This window comes from Lissotriton vulgaris, chromosome 1_1 (genome assembly GCF_964263255.1).
Source record: "Lissotriton vulgaris chromosome 1_1, aLisVul1.2, whole genome shotgun sequence".
Lineage (NCBI taxonomy): Eukaryota > Metazoa > Chordata > Amphibia > Caudata > Salamandridae > Lissotriton > Lissotriton vulgaris.
In genome coordinates, this window is record NC_141685.1 from 1,807,735,675 (window position 1) to 1,807,763,602 (window position 27,928).

Here is a 27,928-nt window from a genome sequence, read left to right on the forward strand (position 1 = left end):
TGCTGGTACTTCTGGTATTTTTCACTGTAACATATTCACCTGCTTTGATGTCAACCTTTTTACAAGCATGCTTACTGTCATAGTATTTCTTACCTATGGTTTGTGACCTTCGTACATTCCCTTGTATCTCCTCTGGAGACCACATCTCTCTTTTAGGGGTAGCCCAACCTACATTATCCTTTGTAATGGGAGTCCTCCCTCTCAAGAGTACAAAGGGACTGGTACCTGTAGATACACAAGGGGTAACCCGAAATGACCAAAGATTTTTGATTAGTTGTTTTCTCCATGACATGTCATTCTGATTTGCCAGTTGAATTATACCTTTAATCACCCGGTTGAACCTTTCAACGGCACCATTACCTGCAGGATGATAAACAGACGTGGTTTCGTGTTCTATTCCATGTTTCATCAGAAATTCTTTAAATATTTTTTACATGAACTGTGGGCCATTGTCCGACACAATGCAATTTGGTAGGCCCTCTCTTAGGAATAGCTTGCGCAAAAAACTTACAACACTTTTTGCATCAGCATCTGGTACCACTTCAACCTCTGGCCATTTTGAGAAATGGTCTACCAGTACAATAAGATATGACAGTTCTCCTTGTTCACGAATGGGCCCGCAAATGTCAATTCCCAATCTGACCCAAGGCATGTTAGGACAAGACAGGGATTGAAGAGGTGGTCTAAATGATTGTTTTGTCTTGTCAGAGTTTTCACATGCTGTACAATTCCTGACACTTCTTTCAATTTCTAGGTCATACCCAGGCCACCAGTATGAATTCCTGACTCTACTCTTGGTTTTACCAATTCCAAGCTGCCCCTCGTGGCAAATATTAAGGAGTTTAGTATGTAAACCTTTTGGTGAAACAACATTCCCATTTCTCAAAATCAAATCACCTTCGATAGACAACTCGTCTCTTAGTTCCCAAAATGGACGCAATAGGGCAGGTATTTTTTTTCTTATCAGGCCAGCCTGCTCTTATGTATTTCTTTACCTCAAGTAGAACATAATCTTCTTCCATAAATTCTGACCACTCTGCACCAGAGATACATGGCACTTCTTCTTCCACGATATTAGCTAAGCAAAAGGTGTCAATGTCTGAAACCTGATCTTCAATGTTTGGTAGAGGTAAACGGCTTAGACAGTCCGCCACCTTGTTTTTCACACCAGGAAGATATTCCACTTCATAGTTATATTCTAACAATTTCATTGAAATTCGTGACAAACGGGGGGAAGCAACTTGAAGACCCTTTTTGGAAAGCACTTTTACTAAGGGTTTGTGATCACTTCTAAGGGTGATTTTGTATCCCCAAATGTATTGTCTAAAATGGTTCAAAGCCCATGCACATGCTAGTGCCTCCCTCTCAATCACAGAATATCTTCCATCTGTGGGTGTGATTGAACGTGAGGCAAAAGCAACAGTGACTTCTTTACCTTCTCCATTAATCTGTGAGAGTACTGCTCCCAACCCCTTGTTGCTTGTATCAGTGGTCACTATGCTTTTTAAATTGGGGTTAAACCCTTGAAGAGGTGGGGCATCACAAATGTCCTCTTTTATCCTGTTAAATGCTTCTTCACAAATAGCATTCCACTCAAATGTATTCTTCTGTTTTATGAGTTCTCTTAAATGTAAGGTTTTTGAAGAGAAGTTCTTAACAAATTTAGCATAAAATTCTGAGAGCCCTAGGAATGCTCTGACCTCTTCCTTATTATTGGGTGAGGGGGCTTCCCTAATTGCCGAAAGCAGCTCTTTTTTTGGTTTTATGCCATTCCCATCAATCTCATGCCCCAAATAGGTGACTTTATTTGCAGCAAATTTGCATTTGCGCAGATCAGCTGTAAGCCCATGATGTTCTAGCAACCCTAGGACTCTGTTAAGTTTGGTATCATGTTCACCTCTGCTTTTGCCTGTCACTGTGATGTCATCTTGGAAAATTAAGATTTTTTTCCCCTTTAAAGAGTTCACTCATCAATCTCTGAAACATGGCCGCAGCAGAGGCCAGTCCAAAAGGTACTCTCTTAAACCTGAAACACCCCAGCGGGGTTACAAATGTGGTAAGGCTTCTGCTTTTAGGATGTAAAGCCACTTGGTGGTAGGCAGAGCTTAGAGCAATGGTTGAAAACCATTTAGCACCATTAGTAAGGGACAGCATCTCACTAATTTTTGGCAAAGGGAATTTATCCACCAGGATGTTTTTATTAAGATTGCGTAGATCATTGCATAGACGGAGCTTGCCGTTTGGCTTCTTCGCGATAACCAAAGGCGAAACCCACTCTGCTGATTCAACTGGCTCAATGATGCCCTCCTTCTGTAATTTTTTAAGTTCATCTTCCACCTCACCAATGATGGAAAACGGTATGTTTCTGGACTTGTGTATAGAAGGCACAGCATCTTTTTTCAGTTTAATTTCATGGACAAAACCTTTAAGTTTCCCAATTTTCTCTGAAAACGCCTTAGGATACCTTTTTTTTAAAGAAGTTATTACATTCTTCCTCTGTTTGTAAGATGAGGACGGGATCCGGACTGTTTGGATCCAGAATTATACCTAATTCTCCTTGGTCAATCCACCCTAACACTGATGGACCCACCTTGGAGACATACAGTTTGCCAACTGTTTGGCGGGATTTAATTTGGAACTGTAGTTCCCTGTAACCTAACATTTCAATAGGTTCATAATTAAATGACTTTGGGAAAATATCTGGGTTCTTTAACTTTTTTCCAATGACTGGAACAAATTTCTCTAACCATACTTCTTCATTTACTATTGTGTATGGCGAGCCTGAATCAGCCACAATTGACATGTCCACCCCGCCAATATTCATGTCACATATCGGTTTCTTCTTTTTGTTTACACCATCTTCCACATTCAACACAAATAAATTCATATCATCTTCATCTGAAGATGTAAATTTTCCTTCTTCATAAATTTCAGCTTTTACATTTCTGCCCCCTTTTTGTTTCTTAGGACACATGGCACTGAAATGTCCTACCATACTACAATTAGAACATTTTTGTCTCACTGCTGGACACGATCTTTCATTGGCCAAATGGTATCTACTGCCACATCTATAACATTTCCTGTCATCTGAAAGTTTAGCTTTATGGCTAGAATCTCTTTTCTGTACATAACCGGTATTAGGCTTACTATTAGCTTTCCTAGAACTAATGACTTTTGCCACCATAGATTTTTCCTCTGTAGAGGATTTTTCTTCTTGTAAAACAGCCTTTGCACACCTTCCAGTTAATTCAGTACATTTAACAATTTCTACTACCTCTTCCAACGGTAATTCACCCTTAGCCCACAGTTTCTCCTGGACATGTTTATTTGAGGATCTCATAACGACCTGGTCACGAACCAGCTCGTCATGTAATGCCCTAAATCTACAAGTTAGTGCCAAATTTTTCAACACAGCAACATAATCTTCCACAGACTCTTCTGGTGCTTGCTTGCGTTGAAAAAACTTGAATCTGTTGACAGAAATAGAAATGGTAGGTTTGAAATACATTGTCAAATCTTCTAATGCAATAGTATATACATCACCTGGCCTAGCTTTTTTGTTGATGCGATTGTAGACCTTCCTCTTCACATCCGCAGAAAATTAAACCGGCCAGAGGATGAGGGGGGCAAACAGGAAACAACTCTGCAGACGGTGGCTCGAGAGTCTAGAAACCTCCCGGTGGTGATCCCCTCAAGCACCAGAGCTCAGTCGAACATCCTCCTCAATTTCCTCACAAGTCCCGGAGGACTTTTGAAAACCCAGTCAGCGCGCAGGGCTACACAAACAGCTGGACAAATCCAACTCACCCGTAAATAACGGTGTACAGAGCGACCTCCCAAAATGCTGCCTCCAGGAATGTTCTTATGGTGAACACGTACACAGTAACGTCGCCTGAACGATCCGCGACTTCAATACCACACGCAATTCCAGCGTGGAGGGTCAACTGTACTCCTGGAGATTCCGCTATTGCCACTTCTTATTAGCGGAACGTAGATGAGATGGCAATCGTCGCAGTCTAAGACGTACCCAGCAACAGATTAGATGGCTTCTGGTGGGTTCTTCGTGGTGTCCGGATCCCATCCTCGTCGCCAACTTGTAATGAAGACCAATCAAGCAGGTAAGTAGTAAGGTCTTTATTGAAGTAAAGTCCTGACACCAGAGGCACGTCTAGATGCAATCACCACTCAATAGCAACTGTCATATCTTAACTGTCAACCTGCCAGTGGTCAGGTAGAACACCCTGACGTCACAATGCACTGGCAGGTCGCGCGTGCAAAGAACATAGCGTGCGTGCAATACATTAGAAGAAAGCACTGGGTTAATAAACATAACAGATTCATTGATGTTGCGTTTCAACTAACCGGCCATGACTTTTGTAATACATCTTATTCATTGGCCATTTCGATTCTACCACTGTCTTGAGTAGCGTCGCACAATGAACGCTGGTGAGTCTATTGTCCGTTTGCATTGGAGTAAATGGAATGCATTGATGCGTCATGATTAGAATCCAGCGTCTGCGGGCGTTACGTCACGCTCGTGCTCTAGAGAACGAGTGTCTCTATTTAAAGACTGCCTAGATTCTACCGCGGTTCCCTCAATCCTGATTCAAGCATCGCCCGGCGGGTAGCGGTAAGCTGTATCTACTGAGCTCACTGTACCCCTCTGGGGACTCATAGAGTGGTGCGCCTAAACTTTTTTTTCCTTTTCCGACACCTAAATTGTATGGTCCTGTCTCTTTGACCTTGGACTCTGCACCGCTGGGTCGACCCTTTTTCCTTCTGAGGCAATATTGAACCACCGAGGAGCGGTGAGCTTTTTACACTACAGGGGCCTTTTGGTTTACTCACCATGAGCTCCTCATAACGCTGTAGGGTCATTAATTAATCATCCCTTCCTCCATTTTCTCTAGATTTTGTGCCCTTTGATGTAACGAAATTTGAAGGAATTAGCAGGTAACTTCGTTTCTGTTCACGCGATAGGTGGTGGTAACTTTAAAAATAATATACTTTTCCGTGGTCCCTGATAGTTAAGGTTTTGTTTTCCCTTCAATTACATATTTTTTAACTGTGGGGTCCTAGCCGATTAATACAGGATGGACCACTTTGCTAATGTGGATGGGACTGCATGTCGGCTGTCATCCGATGAGCGAAAGTGTTACCTTTCACTGTCGACCCTTTTTTTAAATTTCTTTTTATTAACAATCATCGACAGTAAGCATACATTACCATGATACAATCAATCTGATCAAGAGTCTTCATATGACAATCATTATGCTCATTTTACACTTTTAGGACAAATCAAAGAGAAAGCAAGTCATCAGGGGCTAGCGAATGCGGTGGGGTACAAATGTTTCCTCTTTAGGAATTCCATGGCCCCCATATACGAGACCATTTCTTAGGGCAGCCACGAGCCAGGTAGACAGATTTTTCTCTGCACCAGTCCATGCTAGTTTTCCATTTGTTCAGAGTGGGATGGGTGGCTGGCCCCCAAGCCTGGGCAATGTTCCTTTTAGCCACCATGAATCCAAGTGTACTCCACTGCGTTTAATGTGCGTTTAGGTCAGTTGGCTCCCATATGTTAAGCAAACACCTACGCACCTCCCGGGAAATGTGGATTTCCAGGACCTCCCCCACCATACCATGAATTTCCCTCCAGTAAGACTGGATGAAAGAGCACTCCCAAATGATGTGTAGGAACGTACCCAGCTGGCCACACCGTCTATGACAGTCCCCATTGGATGCCCTCCCCATCAACACTGGTTTGGGCCCATCATATATACTCTATGCAGGATTTTAAGTTGGACCAGTCGCAGTCTTGCTGGGATGGCCACCACCCTGGGGGAGGACACAGCCTCCTGCCAATCTTCGCAATCCAGTTCAATACCGTCTGCTCCCCATTTCTGTCAAAGTTGTGTGAGGGGGTCGTCCATATTATAGATTAGTTTATTGTATATCAGCGAAATAGTCTCCTCTGGGAGGTGGCCATCCAGTATCCTACTTTCCAGTGGAGAGGACTCCGAGGGGGTGGAAGGAGGGTGGGGTGCGGGGGGGAGCGAGCCCATGGCAAAGGCGGAGCGTAAGGCATGCTTTATTTGTCTGTAACGGCTCAAAGTGAACGTGTCAGATTATTTGTTATTTACTACCACTTTCGTCAACGGTGCCGCTTAGAGGAGACTGACCGGGGGGGAGCGAGCCCATGGCAAAGGCGGAGCGTAAGGCATGCCTTATTTGTCTGTAACGGCTCAAAATGAACGTGTCAGATTATTTGTTATTTACTACCACTTTCGTCAACGGTGCCGCTTAGAGGAGACTGACCGAATTGATAAAATCTGAGCCAAACCCCAGCTTCTAGGAGCACCGCAAAGAGATACAACACCCTTTCTTTCCCATTCTTCTGGGCACTTGTTTTTGTACAAATGTTAAGGTATTACTAATATATATTATAATGTGACGGTGTGATTAAATAACACTGTTCCATCCTTCACTCAACGTGGTCCTTTTGCAATATTCTGCTAATGTATGTTCATTGTGTGTGTTGTTAAAATATTGCCAACTGGGATCACCTTATATTGTACTACTTTACCTGCCCAAGGATTAGTTCAAAATTCTGTCCTTGGTTCTTCTGGTGCAAGAAGCATAAAACGAGATGGTATCCATCAATTTCCAGAATCCGTATTTCCGCATTCCGATTCTGTGATATCGCAGTAGGTGCCTGCATATCATTACTATGTTTTGTGGCACATTTCAGTAGGTTGAATATTTCAGTATCCTGATATCTGATAGAGACTACTAGCCGCAGATTCCTTCACGTAGAATTATCCCAAGGCGTGAGACTGGACCCGGAAACTTTTTTTACCAGCATCCCCGCGTGCCGGGGGGGCGGCATCACGCGGCTCCGTGCAGACGGCGCCCGCATACGTGACGTAAGCGAGGTCACATAAGTCCCACCCCCACGTCAGTTTTTACCATTTCCGCGTGCAACACTGATTTGGTCTCTGTTCGGGCCTGTTTGGGCCCCTTTTTCTTCCTCATTGTGATATATTTTAGTGGAACAGTGTGCAAATGCTTTCGGGCTTCAAGACTTGCACGTTGTGTGGGCGTCTAATGTCGGCGAACGACCCTCACCTCATTTGCATGTGGTGTTTAGGGGAAGATCACGGCACTACTAAATGTGAAGCGTGCCAACAGCTGAAGCCGAAGTTGCGTCGGGAGCGCCAAATGAAATTGCTTGGCGCAAATTTCAAGGTCAGCTTTATCCCCTCGATCAGCCTCGGCAGACGGTTTCAGAAGCGGCCGTCGTCGACGTCCTCTTCCCTCTCCGATGTCGCTAGAGCGTCGCTCCCCAGTGGGTATGTATTGCTGCTTGGCCCCTAGTGGCTGGTGTTCGGCCTGCCGGGGGCGTGGTCTCTCAGTGGGTGATGCGGGCCGCGTGTCGTCCCCCTATCCACTGTTTCCCGGTGAATGAGCGTCGAGAGTCCAGATGGAGACATATGCGGCGGCTTTGCAGACCTCGCTGGCGTCTCCTCCTTCCCCTCCTTGGGTGTCAGCGGATCCCTTGCATTGCGCGCGGCACTCCGCGACATCGCCTCCGGCGCCGACTGGCTCCGATCCAGGCTTGGAGGATGTGGTGCTGTTGGGGTGCGGCCCTTCGGGGGTCCCTCCTTCGGACCACGGCGCCTCGCCGAATACTCCTGTGGGAGTCCCTGTGGTGTCACGGGAGGTCGCCGGGACTTGGGTCGCATCCCCGAGCCCCGCTCGGCCCTCTGGACAGGCGACGGCCTTGTTCACGGCTGAGCTGACACCGCCACCGCGCCGGCACCTGCTGGACAGGGTGGGGCCACAAGGGTTGGTGGACCCCCCCCCCTCGTCCGGCTCTGGGTCGAGGCTGGACCGGAACCCCTTGTCCTCCTCCGGGCCCCTTTCATCCCTCTGCACAAGCAGCTGACTCATCGGAGGGCGAGTCGGGGTTGAATCGGCCCTGGTGGCGCCCCATGGGTCGGCGGGCCACCTCAGTCCTATTCTGGGCCAAGGCTGGCTGAGGGCTTCGTGTCACTCACCTTGTCCCTCTCGTTCCTCCATGCATACGTCTCCTTAGGCGCTGGATGGTGACGTCGTCCTGCCTCGAACGGCGGACTCTACGACCCCAGACAGGCACTGAGTCGCGGTTCGTTTTCGGACGCTCCCTCTTCTCCGGAGGTTGGGTGCTTACTGGTGTCATCCTCCCCATAGACAGGCCGCCGCGGGTTGGCTTTTTCAGCGGCAACATCGAAGGGCGGCTCCCCGCCATTCCCTAGGCCAAGGTGTTCGCCAGAGGAGCAACAGGTCCCCCACTCTTTGGTTCCTTCTAACTTCCAGGTCTGGCCTTTGCCCGCCCCGCTCGGCTTCGGGGATGGCCGCGTTAGTTTACAGCCGTCGCTCACGGAGGAGCTGCTTTCTCCACCGCTGGGCCCTACGGAGGCGGGTGAGGCCTTCACTCACGCAGTGTCCACGGCTGTGGGTATTCTGCTCATTGGTGACTCGGTTGTTCATTTCCCGGTGGACCATCTTTTGGAGGTTCTCCACCAGGGCTCTAGTGGGAGGGAGCTCTTGCTTCCTTTTGAGGGCTCGCTCCTTTCTTCCCTGATGGGGACTTGGAGGCGTCCCGCCTCACACCTTCTGCACCGGCACCTTCTGGCACCGCGTGAACTGGCGTGTCTTCCCCTCCACCCTTCTGCCTCCAGTCCACTTTTGCGGACTGCTTTGCCCTTCCTGCCGCCACTGTTGTCCCCACCGTCCCGGGAGGCCCGCTGGCTGGACTCCTGCGGGCGCAACATGTTCGCCTCGACCAGCGCACCCTGCGGGCCCTTAACACCTTCTGTGTGTTGGCTAGGGCCACCTCTTGTTTGTGGGACTCGGCTAAGTCCTTGGGATCCATCGCTTCACAGGAAACTGTTCAGGTGGACTTACAGCATCATGCGCTTTATGGCCGGGAGCTAGCAGCGTTTATTCTCAGCTCTGCTTTGGACATCTCGGAGGTGCTGTGCAGGGCCATGGCTTCCTCAGTCGCCCTCCACCGCCATGCTTGGCTTCGGGACGGCGTGTTCCCTGAAAAATGTTTGGGAGTGGCTATTAGATCTTTCATTCAATGGCACCCTGTTATTCCATGCCCCAGCAGACTCCGCCATCCAGAGGTTCTTGGCAGGGCTCCGTCCTCCGCCCCCCTCCTCCTCCTTATCCTCCCCCTCCTCCTTGCCCTTCTCAGTGACTGCTGAGTTGATCTGGTTCTGGACCTTCTTCTGGACCGGTTGTCCTTGCTGTGGGGTGTGTTTTGTGGCCACTTGAGTCCTCCTTGTTGGCACTGTGGCATTGTTGGCTGCTGGACAGCCCTTTTGTTGACTGTGTGTTTTTGCTAGCGTGGTCTGCACAGACTTGGCCCTGAGATTAGGTCTCCTGTTTTTTCCTTGGGCTGCTTGATAAGCCTTCCGCAGGTTTTATTTCCCGTGGTTCTCGCGTTTTTTCCTCAGCTGCGGAAGTTTCTTCCAAAGAGGGTTCCCGTGTCTTGAGACTTAACATACCCTATGTGGGGTAGTGGTAGCTGTTATATAGCTTGTTCTGTGCTGGGAGTTGTGGTTGCCTTCAGGCTTCAGCTCTCTGTGGCATTTATGTACGTTGCAGGTGAAATTCCCTTATTGCTAGATTCGGATGCCTTGGTGGGGCCCTGGGGTATCCTTCTCTGGGGTCGCTGAGCTGTTCGCCAGGTCTGACATGCTGTCTGTGGCCTGGCGTTGTGGCTCTGGTTCTGCTTAGTTTTGGGCCATGTGTGCGGGCCCCTCTCTGAGGTATGTCCGGGCCCTTCTTCGCCCTTCTGTTCTCTATCCTGGGGGCTGAGATGGTTTTAGTGTTCCTCCCTCTTTCAGACGCAGCCTGCCCATTCTTCCTGGGTGCAATGGGCTACTCTTTTGCTTCCGGCTGCTCCCGCTGTCAGCGCCATTCTGTCTGATCTATTGACTTTCAGCTGTGGTGGGCTCCGTGTCCCTCTTCGAGGGGTGTGTTTGCGGTGGGGGGCTTGCCCTCTTTTTCCCTCGTCTCCTTGGAGCCTCTAGGTTGATAATCTTCCTCGCCCTGGCCTTGGATGGAGGTTCTGTTGCTGTGTGGGTGTGTGGGGTGCTTCCGCCTCCCCTTGCTCTTGTTTCTTCTGTTGAGTGTGAATGGCCTTTCTTCTCCCACACCCCTCTTGACGTCAGTGGTGTTCTGCTTGTAGGGTTTCCCCTTGCCTCGGAGGACGAGGTTCCTCGCCCTGTCCGTTGGACTGGTCCCTTGTGGGGCCCTCTGTTATGTCCATGCTGGTGGGGTCCTTTCGCAGTCCCTCCTTCCCCATGGGTATAGCTATGGTATCTATTCTACGTGAAGGAATCTGCGGCTAGTAGTCTATCAGATGGATGAGTTACTTACCTTCGGTAACATGGTATCTGGTAGAGACAATTCTAGCCGCAGATTCCTTCACGGCCCACCCTTCCTCCCCGTTCTGCGAGGACTTTAAGCTTGGTCTTCTGCACTCTCCTCCCGGATGGTGGCTATTTCTCCTGTGGGTGCATTCCTTGTTCCTTTGACAGGCTGTTTGTCTTGTTTCTTGTTCCTTCCTCCTCTGTTGGAGCCTTGGAGGATGGATCTAGGGGTCACTCCTGTGCCCCTCTGTTCTGGTTGTTTCAGGGTTGAGGCTTGCCTTTCCTCTCGTCCCTTCCTTCCCTCCCTCTTTGTTACGAAGGGTCCTGGGGCCTCCGCTAACTTCTGAGTTGGGGTCACCTGGTCGTGCCTTGCCCCTTGCCCTTTGGGGGGTTGTCGCACTGTGTTCCCGGGGTTGCCTTGGAGGTTGTCGTTCCCTGTTTGTCTTGAAATTGGTACCCCATCGTTATTCATGGTTGGGGTTGTGGCCCTGCTACATGTTGTTGTTACATTTTGCTTATGTTCCTTGTCTCAAGGGGGGCCGTTCAGGGCTGTGCTCTGCTCTTTCTTCTTTCCCTGCCCTTGGGTACTGCAGTGTTGACACTGCTCCTTATGGTGTTGTTTGTCTCCATTCCTCTTTTCTGCTCTTTCGCACACTGCTCCCATTCTCCCACATTTTTTGTCTTATGGCTCCGTGTTGTGGCGAGGAAAAGTTCTCTGAAGAAAACTGATGTAGGGGCGCCGGGGTGGGACTTATGTGACCTTGCTGACGTCACATACGCGGGCGACGCCTGGGCAGAGCTGCATGATGCCGTCCCACCGGCGTGCAAGGATGCTGGGCAAAAAGGTTTCCGGGTTCAGTCTCATGCCTCAGGATAATTCTATGTGAAGGAATCTGCGGCTAGAATCGTCTCTCACTTGAGAAATAACAACCTAGGCAATTTTGAGAGTGACCGTAATGGTAAGCATTAATAAAGGTATGACTACAGCTGGCTAAAAAAACATGGTTTTATTTATCAATTGTCACAGTAAAAGGAGATTCGTTCATATAATACACAATCTAGATAAAAAATTCACAGTAAACAATGACATAGACATCAATGCACAAGAGTAAAACACAAAGAGAGAGGGTAAGTGGCATAAAAATAGGGTCTCTACGCGCGTTTCGGCGGCCAGCGCCTTCTTCCTGGAGTAGCCACGTAATATCTATAAAGTAAAAGATGCATTTAGGGTATAAAATTATATCGTTTCACAATCGCATTAATAAAAAACAAATTTTAACAATGAGAAAAGAGATCTCATTTTTTAATTTTTAGCAGCTGTAGTACAACAAAAACAATTAAATTTTCTGTTATTTACTGTTTGTCACTTCCTTGTAGTATTCTGTCCAAAGAGTAGAAAGTTATTAAATGATAGAGAGAGGGCGGGAGGGGAGGTTATTCACAATGGGGCGAAATGCCATGAATGGGCATGTATTCGAAATTGTCATTGGCAAAATATTTATAGAAAGGTCTTCTGGCTTCAGGATGTCTGTACGAGAGACGCTCTATTCTATTTTGTTATATAAGTAGGCGTCTACTAGCTGTGTGATTGAAAAAACAATCATAGGGGTTCGTATAACCTTTTGCTATAGACAATATAGGATATGCCTAGTAAGTTGGTAGGAAATGCCATGGAAGGGCATATATGCTGAGATCTTTTATGGCTAGATATATTTTGGTATAGCTCTGTTCATTTCAGGATAATTATATGAGGGAGACGATTTATTGGCCTCTTCTAAGGTTCCGAGATCTGCATAAATGATAGATTAACCATAGCAATTAATCAAAATAATTTGTTGTGACTGATGCATTATCTGCCTGAATAAGTGCAGGAAGTATGTCCTCAGTTTTATTTTGTGAGGTCGGCTTCCAGGTATTCCTAGGGATAGTATAATATCACTCATTAGACTTTCTTTTCAACGTTGAATACTTACTAAAAGGATTGTTTTCCTAAGAAGCAGTACACAGTAGATTTTCAGTTTCTTACTGCTATTCTTTCAGTATCCAGTATACGTTACCCAAGGTAAGTAACTCGTACATCTTGACAACTGGCTGCTTAAAGCCAGCTTGCCACAGAGGGTGTCACACCACTTGTAGGCAACCCCAACCCTGCAGTTCAATTTGGGTTTTTCCATCCATCAGCATACCCAACTCCTACCTAGAGCCCTCTCAGCGCCTCCTGTCCATAGAGGCACCGATTGGAGTTTTCGCCTCTCTACAGAGAATCCTGGGCCTTCAGGTATGAGGGATCTCATATTCCATTTGTGACTGTTCTCCACCCACTGTCTGTTAGCTTCCAGCAACTCATCCATGAATGTCCTGTGGAAAATAAATTGCTCACAAGTGATGCCTTTACAGGAAGCAATTCAACATGAGGGAGATCTTGCAGAAACAATTGTGAATTCCTGTAACATTGCGACTGACCTACCCTGGTGGTCGGTGTAGCTAGCTGGCTCTCAAATACCATACCAAAGTAAGGTAGAGTGTGCCCAGAGATCATTGGACCCAATGTTAGTCAATGGAGACTGGGTGGACCCACAAAAGGTACTGATTGCAGATAAGTACCCGCGGTTTCAAGGCACAGGCCCCAGGGCTTTAGGCAGTCACGGGGGCACAAGGCAGCACCAAAGCTACAGCAGCACAGGGGCGGCCAGGTGCATGTTGCCAGCACAGCATTGGACGTCCAATGAAATCCTATGGAGATTCTACTTTGTGGACAGAGGCTGCAGGCATCGAACCGGAGGGTGCAGGCAGAAAACCAGCAGCAAGGCAAATTGGGATGTTGGAGGTCACAAGGGCACTGCTGGTCAAGCTCCCCAAAGCCCAGGGGCTGCGGGTGCAGAGGTCCATTTAGACGTCAGATTTCTTCTCACCGGCCGATCACTGTTAGGTAGACCTTTCAGATTCATACAGCATGCGTCGTCATGGGGGTGGTCAGGGTCGCTGGAGAGACTTCCCTAGACCGGTGAGCCACTCAGACTCGGGCGGTGGGCGCAGAGTGGGCAGGAGTTGCGGTTCCAGGTAGCACAGGAGTCCTTGGAGTTGATTTCTTTGGGACAGGTCCACTGTCCACAGGACATTGGAGTCTTTTTCAAAGGCAACAGTCCTCCCAAGGTTTTCTGAGGTCACTGTCTGCAAGATAGGTCGCCGTTTTGTTGCAGACTCTTCGAAGCTGGAGACAGGCCACGAGGGCTGGGGCCAAGGCGGCTTTTGTCTTCAGGCTTATCGTCAGTGTCAGCTACAGGGATGTCTTCTTTCTTCTTTGGTCGTCGCAAATCTGAAGACCAAGGTTCAAGGGTGCCCCTAAATACTGAATTTAGGGGCATTACCGGTCCTGGCAGGTTGTAGCCAATGGGCTACTTTCCTTTAGGGTGGCTAAACCCTTTGTATATCCCCTCCATTTGGGGAGGTGGCATCCACTATCCTGATTGGCTAAAATCCTTCCATACAACATAAATGATTTTCAAAGGAGGGAGTCACTTCATCTCTGGACACCTTAGCGGTGGTCCTGGCTGAGAGAGGAAACACCTCTCCTGACTACAAATTTTTCTGCCGTCTTTGCCTCCAAAACTGTGGCTTGGTCAGGGGAGCGAGCATCTTCACTGGCTGGAGAGGCCCTGGCTAGCATAACAAAGGTTTGCCGCCATGAATGTTGTTCCAGCTTGGGGATAGGAGAGAAGCACCTCCACTCCAAGCAGGCTTTGTTCCTTACCCACGAGAGCACAAGAGCTAAGACCTCAGGGGGTCAGAAACATGTCTGTGTGTGGCAGGCTGGTGCAGACGAGTCAGCTGTACACTAGGGAACTGGTCATTTTTCAGAAGGCATCTCTAAGATGGATTCCACATTAGACATAACTTCTTCGCCTCGCACAGATTTCATTATTTTACAAAAGGGAAGCTGATATTTTTTATGTCCTTTTCCAGTGAACATAACCCAATTGAAAAGGTTACTTGTGTATAGACTTTGGACAGATATGTCCTTCTCGAATCAGACTTTGATGCCTTGCCTTCTTCATGGCCATAATCTGATAAGAGTGAGGCTGATGAATATGTTTGATAATCTTCTGCCACCAGGGTCAACTTGAAATTGGTTTTCACTTTGATTTGCTGAATGCCAGCAAGATGAACTATTCCTACTACGTCTATGGTTTGAATAGCACCAAAGGCATTGGAGACACCCTTTCCATTCACAGAGATCATGTACAATTTGTAAACCAAAATTCTTGGAAAACTCTAAGCTTCTCTTGCCGTTTAATGAAGCTTTGACTGGCACATGTACAGGAGCCTTGGGAAGTTTACAGTCAGTAATTACTGTCCTTAGGTCAAAGCTTTGGAATGAGAGCCAAATAACCCAAAATGTATTTCAATGCTTACTACTACAAATGCTTCCAAGAGTAATTTCTAGATTGATCAGCACTTTGACTTAAAAAGATTAGGTTGCACTCTATAAGAGATAGCACAGAAATTGGTCATGCTGAAACTTGGATGTCTACCACATCTGTTCAGCAAACACTGTTGTCTTGATTCAAAGCTGTGTTCAGTGCAGAAGAGCAATTTGGCTACATAAGGAACAAACATGGTTTTCTCAGACCCTCCTGTTTTTAGGTCTCACCTACGCAGCGTGCATGCGCCGCATAATAGGAGAAACTTTAGCCATCGCTCAGGTCATTTTCAAGCCCACACTCGTGCTTGTAGCGGTATCCACCTTGCGGAAGTGAGCACTGCACGCCACAAGCACGCGTGCAGTGCTTAAATATGAGCAGACTGCTCTCCCAACAAGCATGCGCGCACCACTCGCGGTCTCATCTACTGCTCTAGCTTAACGTTTGTGGCCGTGGGGCCGCACTTGTGTTTCAGTGCTTGTTCTTCAAGTTTCCTTCCCGTAGCAATGCCCCCGGGAGAGATCTCTCATCATGTCCACTTTCCACCACTCTTTCCTCCACTGCAGTGTGCAAAAAGCTCACTCGCTGCTGTCCCTCACTGTTTAAAGGGCTGCACTTGTGTTTCAGTGCTTGTTCTTCAAGGTTCCTCACCGTAGCCATGCCCCGTTCCTGCGCATAGCCATACCCCCAGGAGAGATCTCTCATCACGCCCGCTCTCCACCACTCTTCCCTCCACTGCAGTGTGCGAAAAGCATGCTCGCTCCTGTCTCTCACTGTTTGAAGTACCGCTCTTTGTGTTTCAGCGCTTGTTCTTCATGGTTCCATCCAGAAGCCATGCCCCCGTTCTTTCCTGTAGCCATGCCCCGGGGAGAGATCTCTCATCATGCCCGCTCTCCACCACTCTTCCCTCCACTGCAGTGTGCGGAAAGCATGCTCGCTCCTGTCTGTTACTGTTTGTAGTGTGCAAGGCTCTCTCAGTACTTAGTACCAGCACTTTTTACTTTGAAATGGAGACTGCTGGCATTTCTCAGCAAATTTAACTTTCGGGCCGCGCTTGTGTTTCAGCACTTGTGTTTCAGCGCTTTTATTTTAGCGTTTTTTCTTCTTCTATGACACATGTTCGGTTTCCATAACTACGGGCGAAGGGACTTCTTGTCCCATTCACCTTGAGACCAGACCACACTTTCCACTCGCTGGTCTCGTGCGGCTCCTTTTGTTTCTTTTCTATGCTGCGGCTGTTGGAAATTTCTTCCCTCGCACACCTTGGGATTTAACTACATTTCCCAGCGGCCAGATTCTTTTTCATGCTGTGGACTTCGGTACTACTTCTCCCAGCACTCTTTGGTATGATACCACCTCTCCCAGCATCCTCGGCGGCCTTCCGGTCATTCAAACAATTTAAACACCGGCACCCGGTAGCTTCTTTGCATCTACCGGTCCGGACACCTGCCTCGGGAGACAACGGTCTCCTACTCACGTGAGTACCCATGCTCCCAACTATCAGCTCTGGGCTCTCCTCTGCTTCATGCCACCCTCCGTCCTAGTGTGTCCGTCTCACGTTACTGAGACTTCCAGGGTCCGTCTACCTGCTCAGGGTTCTCCTTCACCTCATGCCATCATTAACAGTAAAAGCTGCTCCATCTCTCTATTAAGGACTCCTTTTGACCAGCAGCATTCGAGCTCCGGGTCCCCTGGCCCACGCCACACTCAGGCTGAGTCTTTTTATTCACCTTCATTTTCTTTCAATTTTACGTCAGCACTGTGGCCCCGGGTCTCTTAGGCCTTGCCGCCTATATTGGCGGTCAGACGCGGCACTTCAGCGCCAGTAATCTCTCCTGCTGGGTGCATATTTTTTAACTGCTTTTCAAGAAGATTCAACATGGACTCCCATGTTCTACATTGAGCGGGCTTGCGGTTATATCTGTTTCTGAGCCATCTCATTTCCTTTGCCTAAGATATTTACCCGTAATCACAGCCCATGTGGGTTGTTTCCCATTCCCCCTACCATGGAAGCACGTTCTTCCCTGAAACAAATAAATCTTGAAGGGCACCACTTCAGTACTGTTTTATCGGGCCCAGTCCTTGATTTTCTGGCAATTTATTAAGCATCCAGTTATTAATCTTCACTATCCCATCTTACGTTCTGGCAGGTTACCCCTTTGTCCCCGCCCCCTTCTCTCCTCTCCCCCTCCCTCCCCCGGTTTGTACCTTGGGGTCAAACGCTTGTCCATCAGCCCACCTTCCAACTGGCCTGAGATTACTGTCGTCATTACTGGTTGCTCCCTGAAAGATTTACATATTTATTTTAAACAAACAGCTGTTTTGGTTTTGTTTGCAGAAAGGAATAGCTCTTAACTCTAAATGCTACCTTGCCAATGTTCACTTTTGTGGACTTTTACTTGACTTATTTGAAAGGAACAATCACACAAAGAAACAGCAGACTTGCCTTTTATTGCTACTGAGACTGACTTTCATTCTTGAGAGCCAGGGTCTTGGATCTATTAGCGGTTTAACATCATGCGAGTCATGGTCTGGCATTGTGCCTTAAAACAAGACAAATGCAGCATGTAACCATGATAACAATCGTGACTGGCATGCTAATGTTGTGTCTCATATATTTCAAGTACGCCCCAAAACAATGGCAGCCAGTACTCTGTTTTCCCACACCACATGTGAACACATCCTGGTGCCCCTTTGATAAACAAGCATTGGAATAGCCAATAGGTCTCGCCTTTGGGACCTTATAGGTGTTTAGCCATGCAAAACTTGATGTTGTTGCACCAAGGATATTGTGCTGGATAACTAAACACTTATAAGGTCCCAAAGGCGATACCTATTGGCTATGCCAATGCTCGTTATGATTGTTGTGTCAATGGCAATCTCTCAAGATGAGATAGACGTGGGAAGGGGTATTGATTAGAAGAGCAAGTTACTTTTCTTCAGAACCATTTGTTATGATATGTGCCCTATTGTCCCTCAGAATCATCCTCACCTTCCGCCACCTCTCACTGAAAGGTGTGTTATTCTCCAGTAGTGTGTCTTCTGTTCATCAAGTTGATGTCTCTTGTATTTTTTGTCTTAGCCTCTCTGAGGTATGGAAAATTAGGGAGAACTGACTTTAATGGCATCAGCTGCTCTACATCACCCAGCACCTAATGGTGCTGCGTGTCATCACCATGGCACCCACCACAAATCTATTTAAACTTTTCAGGTCCAATGTGCTTCCTGGAGAAAAAGACAATTAGGAATTTGCCAGTAAATCACTTAACCATGAGGAAAAAAAAATACCAATTGAAATTAACTTATCCTTTCTTCCAACAGGCTGTGGCAAACCCTGATATTGCTGCCAAGAGGAAGTTAAAGAAACACAAGAATAAGCTGGAAGCAAAAAAGAGGAAAATTGAGTTTTTGCGGCCAGGCTACAAGGCAAAGAAATCACGGAGTAATACACTTAAGGATCTAGCAATGGTTGAATGAAAGGTTTCAGTTGAAACATCTGTGTTTAATTTAATTGTGATGGCTAAAGCAACCAGCTTCTGTAAATACTGGACTTCAGAAATATGAATTCCTCGTGTTCAGCCTTCGACCTGAAACCTCTTTTGATTAAATTGAGAAGTGGACACTGCTTTGTACTGTGCGGAAGAGTAGCTTGAACTTATTAATTATTGTACAGTTTATAGTATCAATATGTATTTTTTAACTTAAATGTGCATAAAGAACCTCTTTACACATCCATCAGTGTTATTTTGGTTTGCCTTTTGTTTTAATTAGTTGTGGAAGATACTGTACTGAAACAGGTTATTACTATTAGCCCTGGACAGCAGTTTAGAAATTATACTTCAGGTGGGCATTTGCAAGCAGAATATTGTCCATTGGTGGATATATCAATTGTGTTTATTTGCTTTACATATCCACCTTTTAACTGTTTCTATTTTTTGAAGACAGGTCGCTAAGAATGTCGATTGTTACTGTCCTAAGCATTTGTTTTATTTATTAATTTATTTGGGCTTTTATTGTGCTAAACATGCTGTTGATTGTCAGCTCTCAGCCATTTCTGTGGTTTATATAGGAACTAATAGGGGACTACATCTTCCATAATTTTCACATTTAACAGAGATTTCATGGATTACAGAATGTGGCTTCATGCAGATGGACAGTGACCCATTGAGCATTATGTGGGAGGTTTAATTTGAGGTGCTGTTAGAATAATTTGGTTAGATTTAATGAGAAGCTATATTTGTATGCTATTTTAATGTTGACTAGCAACAATGGAAGATCTTTTGAACAGGCTGAACATTTGTGGTGTTTCATCGAAATCGAGATTTGCAGTATCTTGGCAGCATATTGGGTGTTTCTTTGGCGGATGTAAGTATCAATGATGATTGGTTGTTAGGTTTTCTGGGCAGGTATGAGGGGGACTGTACTCACGAGGGTTGTCTAGACCAGTCAGATTCATTTGGATTATCCTTGCAGCGCAGATTGACAGCTTATTCTTCAGTGTTATTATCCTATGTATAAGTGCTGCAAATCACCTTAGTTCTCAATTTCACATGAATACCATAATGTTGAAGAGTAATTGTTTCTTGAAACACTCCCTTCTCCCCTGATGTCTGAAAGCCTTCCCTACACAACATGCAGTCATCAAGGTCTTCATCCTTTGAACATGATGCACTCTAGAGTGCACTGTCTGCTGTAGGGAAATATAATGTTCGAGGCATATGGGCTGCAGATGGTACATTATGAATAGATCGCCATCTGGTGTTGGGCTCGGATGATTGCACTTTGTTTTTCTCTTGGAGAGTCTTTTGTATCTTGGTGACTCCTCCCTTGGTTGGTAGTGCGCATGGGCATCGGCTCCATCCTTAGATTGTTTTTTTCCGCCATCGGGTTCGGATGAGGATCGAGACGCTCCAGATCAACTTCGGAAGAAAGTGATTTATCGGCGCGTATTCCCTTTCCAATTCGACGGTATTGTTATCGAACGCGTTCATTTCCATTCCGGCGCGTAGCAAATAAAAATCGAACAGAAAAACTTGGATCTACGTCGAAGAACAAGAGGCCTTTTTCTCGACGCAGTCAAGCCCGGAGTCCATGGAAAGGACTCCATTCAAAAAATGTCCAAAGTGTGGTGCTAAGTTCCCACACAAGGACCTACACGAGGTGTGCAACCTCTGTCTATCGCCTGAACACGAATCCAGGGACTGCGAAGCCTGCGCAGCATTCTCCTCCAAGCTAACGATTAGAAATCGTCGAGCTCGAAGACACGAGGTTTCCAGAATGCAGGCGGAAGCGATCCCGGAGTTGTTCGGAGAAGACCAAATCGAGGAAGAAGAAGAAGAACAGTCGGGGTCGGAAGGGGACCAGTCGGAGACAGAGGAACTCATCGATCAACAAACCGTGAGTGACGACGTCCCCCTACCGAAAAACCGACCCCGTGCGGTAACGACCCCGCCCTCGGGCCCGGTCAAACCGCTGAAAAAGTTTCCGACGCCCCGCCCTCGGGCCCGGCAACGAAACCGAAAGTGAAACCGAAACACTCGGACTCCCACCATGTCGGATCCGAGAAAAGGGCGACATCGACTTCGACACCGAGGCTACATGCAAAGGGAAGCTCGGTATCGAGACATTCCATGTCGAAACACAAATATGACTTATCGCCCAAGAGACACTCGATACCAAGAAAGTCGGAATCGAGCAAACATTCGGTGCCGAAAACAACAAGATCTGACGATCAAAAACAAAAGCACCTCTCGGAACCAGGACCTTCCGTACCGATTCAGGAGCAACAGACAGACCCCAAACAAAAGATCTTGTTTATTGATCCACAGACTGGGAAAGTGGTCACAAAGAAGAGAAAGAGTGAACAGTCAGAAGATAAACCTCTTCCTCCAAAAAAGAGAACAATGGGGAAGAATATAACTCCTCCTGCTTCTCCTCGTCCTAGAGTCACACCCTCTTCTCCTATTCCTCACAATAGGTCAAATATTCCTACACCTTCCACACCAAGACCAGCTACACCTCAGTCAGATGTAGACAGTGATCTAGGGGAGGGAGAACCTCAGGGGGATGACGAATCTATCCCAGATGAGGAGGACCCATGGGAAAATTATGATGTAGGGTCAGATGAGGACAACGACCCAGAGTTATATCCCTCAAAGCCTTCACCACCTGATGATAACACAGGGTTTGTGCAGCTCATTAATAGGGCAGCAAAATATCACAAACTAGATATGCACACAGAACCTCAAATAGAGGATTTCTTGTTAGAGACTCTACCTAATGCACAGAGAACATCAGGTACTCTTCCTATGTTAAAGGGTCTTCTTAGTCACACAGAGGAAATATTCGAAAACCCAGTGAGAGCCAGGGTGTTAAACCCCAGAATTGATAAAAAATACAAAGCGGCTCCAAAGGACCCAATATTTATTAGAGGGCATGTACCTCTAGACTCGCTGGTGGTCTCAAACGCTCGTAAAAGAGCAAACTCATTATCTACAGGAGAGGCTCCTCCACCAGATAAAGAGTCGAAGTTAATAGATGCATCAGGCAAAAGAGTAGCATCACAGGCAGCGAATAGCTGGCGTATAGCCAATACACAAGCACTACTCGCACGTTACGACAGGGCACATTACGATGAGTTAGAAAAACTTCTCATACATCTCCCAAAAGAACACCAGAAAAAGGCAGATCAATTAATACAGGAAGGTAAAATAATAACCAATACTTCCATTAAGTGTGCATTAGACGCAGCAGACACTGCAGCAAGGTCTATTAACACCAGTGTCATGCTAAGAAGGCATGCATGGCTTAGAATCTCAGGATTCAAACAAGAAGTACAAACAGCCCTATTGAACAAACCATTTGATCAGAAAACATTGTTTGGTTCAAGCACAGACGAGACATTAGAAAAAATGAAGAAAGATACGGAAACGGCTAAGTCAATGGGAGCATTGCAACAGCCAACACACAGAGGTTCCTTTCGGAGATCCACCTATAGAGGGGGCTCAAAGAACACAGGAACAAATCAACAATCCACATCTTTCACACCAACATCACCCAGAGGTAATTCAAGAGGCAGTTACAGAGGTAACAACAATAAGGGTAGAGGCCGCGGAAATAATAACAACCGCAACGCCTCAACACCAAAACAGTGACTTCATAGAACTCCCCCCAGACCACATAACACCGGTCGGGGGACGTCTATCACAGTTCCTACCTGTCTGGGAAAACATCACGTCAGACAAGTGGGTGAGACAAATTATCCAACATGGTTATTGCCTAGAACTCACAGCTACCCCACCAAACATCCCCCCCAAACAGCGTCCAATGAGTCAAGATCATCTGACATTGTTAAGAGAAGAAGTTCTAGCACTTCTACAAAAGCATGCAATAGAGAAGGTCCCAAAAGATCAACAGGGAACAGGAGTATACTCTCTATACTTCCTGATCCCCAAAAAGGACGGGTCCCTAAGACCAATATTAGACCTCAGACCTCTCAATGCTTACATAAATTCGGAGCATTTCCACATGGTCACGCTCCAACAAGTACTCCCTTTACTGAAGAAAGGGGACTTTCTTTCTACACTGGATCTAAAAGACGCTTACTTTCATATCCCAATTCACAGAGCCCACAGAAAATACCTAAGGTTTGTGTTAGAAGGACAACACTATCAGTTCAAGGTCCTTCCGTTCGGTGTCACAACAGCACCAAGAGTTTTCACAAAATGTCTAGCTGTGGTGGCAGCACACCTAAGAAGACAACAAATACATGTCTTCCCATACTTGGACGATTGGCTAATAAAGGCCAAGTCAAAGGAAGAATGTCTTCACAACACACAGAAGACAATCCAATTGCTGTACCACCTAGGGTTCACGGTGAACTACAAAAAATCACACCTGCAACCAAACCAGATTCAGCAATACCTGGGAGTTACAGTAGACACAGAGAAGGCAATAGCATACCCCAACCCAATCAGAGTACAGACAATGGTCGGGTTAATACAAAGATTTCAACCACAACACTTACTACCAGCACGAGTGTTTATGCAACTATTAGGCATGATGTCCTCCTGCATACAGCTAATACCACATGCCAGACTACAAATGCGCCCACTACAAGAGTGTCTAGCGACACAGTGGAATCAGGCTCAAGGTCAGATTACAGATCTGGTGTTGGTAAACGACCGGACGCATCGCTCTCTGAAGTGGTGGAACACAGAAAACATTTCCAAGGGACGGTCGTTCCTAGAGCCAATTCCACAAGTGACAATAACAGCGGACGCATCGCTCTCCGGATGGGGAGCGCATATGGACAGATACACAGTACAGGGGAAGTGGAGTGTGCAGCAAAAGAAACTGCACATCAACTACCTAGAACTATTAGCAATATCTCTAGCACTAAAGGCTTTCCTAATACAAATAGCAGGGAAAGCAGTCCTGATCAGAACAGACAACATGACTGCAATGTATTATATTCAAAAACAGGGGGGGACACACTCTCTCCAACTGTCCAGACTAGCACAGGACATATGGTGATGGGCCATTCCTCAAAAGATCTACCTGTTAGCGGAACACCTACCAGGAGTTCAAAATCAAATAGCAGACATCCTAAGCAGACAGTCAGAACAAGTACACGAATGGGAGCTGCACGACCAAATACTACAGCCATTCTTCCAAAGATGGGGGCAACCAGAGATAGATCTGTTTGCCAATCATCAGAACGCAAAATGCAAAGAATTCGCATCCAGGTACCCACACCAAAGGTCCCAGGGCAATGCACTGTGGATAAATTGGTCCAACAAATGTGCTTACGCGTTCCCTCCTCTACCACTAATTCCATTACTGGTTCGGAAACTACAGCAACACTCAATGACAATGATACTAGTGGCACCCACGTGGGCAAGACAGCCGTGGTTCACCACGCTGCTACAACTCTCACAAGTACCACATCAAAAGCTAAGGTTATTACCCATGCATCTTACACAGAACCATGGAGAAATAATGCACCCAGATCCCAAACAACTGAACCTAGCGATTTGGCTCCTGAGGTCATAGAGTTTGGGTATTTAGATTTATCACCAGAATGCATGGAAATCATTAAACAAGCAAGACGTCCTACCACCAGAGCATGCTATGCAGCAAAATGGAAGAGGTTTGCTATACACTGTAACAGTAAGAACATCAACCCTCTGGACGCATCCACTAAACAAATCATTTGCTATTTATTACACCTACAGCAATGTAACCTAGCATATACCTCTATCAGAGTTCATCTCGCAGCCATAGCGGCGTACCTACAAAACAGGCAACATCTGTCACTGTTTTAAGTACCAGCAATTAAAGCTTTCATGGAAGGACTCAAAAGAGTCATTCCACCAAGAAGACCACCTTCCCCAGTCTGGAATCTCAACATAGTGCTTACCAGACTAATGGGACCACCCTTTGAACCTATGCATAGGTGTGAAATACAATTCCTCACATGGAAGGTGGCCTTCCTCATAGCTATCACGTCACTTAGAAGAGTAAGTGAGCTGCAAGCTTTTACGATTCAAGAACCATTTATGCAGCTACACCAAAATAAAGTGGTTCTTAGAACAAACCCAAAATTCTTACCGAAAGTTATTTCAGCATTCCACATCAATCAGTCAGTGGAATTACCGGTTTTCTTTCCAAAACCACAAACAGTAGCGGAAAGAGCCCTACATACACTGGACGTTAGAAGGGCCATATTGTACTATATAGAAAGAACACAAACTTTCAGAAAGACAAAACAGCTATTTGTTGCGTTTTCTCCTACACATAAAGGCAATCCCATCTCCAAAGCGGGCATTGCCAGATGGATTGTAAAATGCATTCAAATATGCTACTTAAAGGCAAAAAGAACATTAACTGTTCCTCCTAGAGCTCACTCTACACGTAAACTAGGAGCATCTATGGCATTTCTGGGAAACATTCCACTAGATGACATATGCAGAGCAGCTACCTGGGTTACACCGCACACCTTCACAAAGCACTATTGTGTAGATGTGCACACAACACAACAAGCTAGAGTGGGACAAGCAGTATTAAAAACATTGTTTCAGACAGTTGCAACAGACACGGGCGACCACCGCTAGGGAGAGAACTGCTGTATAGTCTATTCATAATGTACCATCTGCAGCCCATATGCCTCGAACGGAATATGCTACTTACCAGTATGCATCTGTTCTTGGCATAGAGGGCTGCAGAGTGGTACATGCCCTCCCAGCCTCCCCGGAAACCTGTGTCTGTTCCAACATTATCTTATTTAGATACACTTACATGGGCACTCTTATCTGTATTCTACTATACTACTCCATCTAACCCTACTATGGCAAAACAATCTAAGGATGGAGCCGATGCCCATGCGCACTACCAACCAAGGGAGGAGTCACCAAGATACAAAAGACTCTCCAAGAGAAAAACAAAGTGCAATCATCCGAGCCCAACACCAGATGGCGATCTATTCATAATGTACCACTCTGCAGCCCTCTATGCCAAGAACAGATGCATACTGGTAAGTAGCATATTCCACATTTTACATGTTTTCAGAATCACTAGCAGTACCATTCAATCCACATATGTAGTATTACACTTCACCGCTTCTCTACTGCCTTTGATTGTAGTGATTGGTGGTTCCAACTCTTTTTTTCTAGCCCAAAACAACTAATAATTTTGTATCTGATAGAGACTACTAGCCGCAGATTCCTTCACATAGAATTATCCCCAGGCATGAGACTGGATCCGGAAATCTTTTTGCCACAGCATCACGCGACTACACCCAGGTGTTGTCCGCGTACGTGACGTCAGCGAGGTCCCACGTCCCACCCGGCGTGCCTACGTCAGTTCTTTTCCTTTTCCGCGTGCAACATGGATCCGGTTCGTGCTCTGGCCTGTTTAGGCCTTTCCCTTTAAGCTATTACGTGTGTGTGGGGACAGTGTGCGAATGCATTCCGGCTTTAAGACGTGCTTGTCTTGTGGACGCCTGATGTCGACAACATATCCTCACCCCATCTGCATGTGGTGTTTGGGGGGAACACCATGACTCCACTGATTGTGAGGCGTGCCAGCAGATGAAACCGAAGTCCCGGCGGGTGCGCTGGATGAAACTTCTCTCGGCTCGCATGTCCAGGTCCGCGACATCACCTCACCTCGCCCGGCCCCTGCGGAGGGTTCTACTTCCCTCGTCGACATCGTCCTCTCTCCCAGGTCGCAAGAGCGTCGCTCATCTGTCGGTAAGTGTCGCAGTTTGTCCCCGAGGGTCGGTTCCCGCCCTGTTGGGGGCACGGGCTCTCCGCGGGTGTTGCGACCCAGCGTGTTGTGCCCTTATTCGCCGTTTCCCGGTGTGGGGGCGACTAGAGCCCAGATGAAGACATATGCTGCTGCTTTGTAGGCCTCGCTGGCTTCTCCTTCTCCTCCGGGGATGTCAGCAAATCTCTTGCAATGTGCGGAGCTCTCCGTGGCATCGCCAGCGGCTCCGGCGCCGACTGGCTCGGATCCAGGTACGGAGGATGTGGTGTTGTTGGGGTGAGGCCCTTCAGGGGTCCTCCTTCGCGCCTCTGCTTCGCTGCAAACTCCTGTGGAGTCCCTGTGGTGTCGTGGGAGGTCCCCGGGGCTCTGGACGCACCCAGAGCCACTCTCAGTTCTCTGGACAGGTGGCAATCTTGTCTGAGGACGAGGTGACGCTGCTTCAGTGCCGGCAGCTGCTGGCCGTGGCAGATACACAGGAGTCGGCGGAGGGCGCCTCTCGTCCCGTCATGGGTCGAGGCTGGCGGGGGGGGACTCCTAGTCTTTCCCCGGGTCCCTTTTGTTTATCCATGCAGGAGGTCAGGTCGGCGACTTTTCGGCGCCGCTCCTTCGCCGCCCCGGCTCTGGAACAGCGCCGGTCTCCTGCGGCCTGTGCTGTGATGGAGGTCGCCCCAGCATCTCCCCATGCACCGGACCACTATGTCCTGCCTCAGATTGCGGACTCTATGGTGCCAGGCCAATGTCTGGTTGTTGACTCGTCTTCGGACGCCTCATCTTCTCCAGAGGTTCGGCGCTTGCTGGTTTCATCCTCGCCAGTGACAGGTCGCCGCGTTGTGGCTTTTTCCCCGAGGTCGTCTAAGGGTTGCTCCATGTCATCGCCGCGGTCTTCGCCGGAGGAGCCGCAAGTCCCCCACTCCTTGGTCCCTCTTTCTTCTGTCCGGTCCTGGCCCTTCCTTCCTCCGGTTGGCTTGGGGGATGGCCGCCTTAGCTTGCAGCCGTTACCTATCAAGGAGCTGCTTTCCCCTCCGCAGGGCCCCAAGGAGGTGGGTGCGGCCTTCGCTCGCGCTGTTTCCACGGCTGTGGGATTTTTGCGCATGGGTGATCCAGCTACCCATTTCCCCGCGGATCATCTTCTGGAGGTTCTCCATCAGGGCTCTGGTGGTAGGGAGCTGTTGCTTCCCTTCGAGGGTTCACTCCTTTCTTCCCTTTTGGGGACTTGGGGCCGTCCCTCCACGGGTGACCCGGTGCCCCAACACCTCCTGCACCGCCACCATCCGGCGCCACGTGATCCTGTGTCTTTCCCTCCACCCCTCTTCCAGAGGCCCACTTTTTCAGAATGCCTTTCCCTCTCTGCCGCTGCTGTTGTCTCCCCCGTCACGGGAGGCCCGCTGGCTGGACTCCTGGAATCGCAATATGTTTGCATCAACCAGTGCCACTTTGCGGTGCGGGCCCTTAACACGCTGTGTGTTTTGGCTAGGGCCACCTCTTCTTTTGGGACTCGGCAGAGTCCCTTATGTCTGCTGCTTCGCATCAGGATGCCGGTGTTGATTTGAGGCACCATGTGTTGGATGGCCGGGAGCTGGCGGCGTTTATTGTTCGCTCCGCTCTGGACATATCAGAGGTGCTGGGTCATGCCATGACTTCTTTGGTTGCCCTTCGTCGCCATACCTGGCTTCGAGACAGTGTGTTCCCGGAGAACGTTCGGGAACGGCTGATGGACCTTCCTTTCGATGGTGCTCTCTTGTTCCACGCCCCTGCCGACTCGGCCAGCCATTCAGAGGTTCTTGGCGGGGCTTCGTCGTCCTCCTCCTCCTTCTT

At 47.7% G+C, this 27,928-nt stretch overlaps 1 protein-coding gene across 1 annotated transcript in view; it reads left to right on the top strand.

Annotated features, from left to right (window-relative positions):
• UTP20 (UTP20 small subunit processome component) overlaps positions 1 to 18,578 on the top strand; it is a 1,022,377-nt gene extending 1,003,799 nt beyond the window's left edge. Inside the window, exon 62 of the mRNA XM_086919130.1 lies at positions 18,167 to 18,578. Within this exon, the coding sequence (XP_086775256.1) occupies positions 18,167 to 18,322 (156 nt within the window). The 3' untranslated portion in view covers positions 18,323 to 18,578. The remainder of the gene's footprint in view (positions 1 to 18,166) is intronic.
• The last annotated feature ends 9,350 nt before the right edge of the window (positions 18,579 to 27,928 follow it).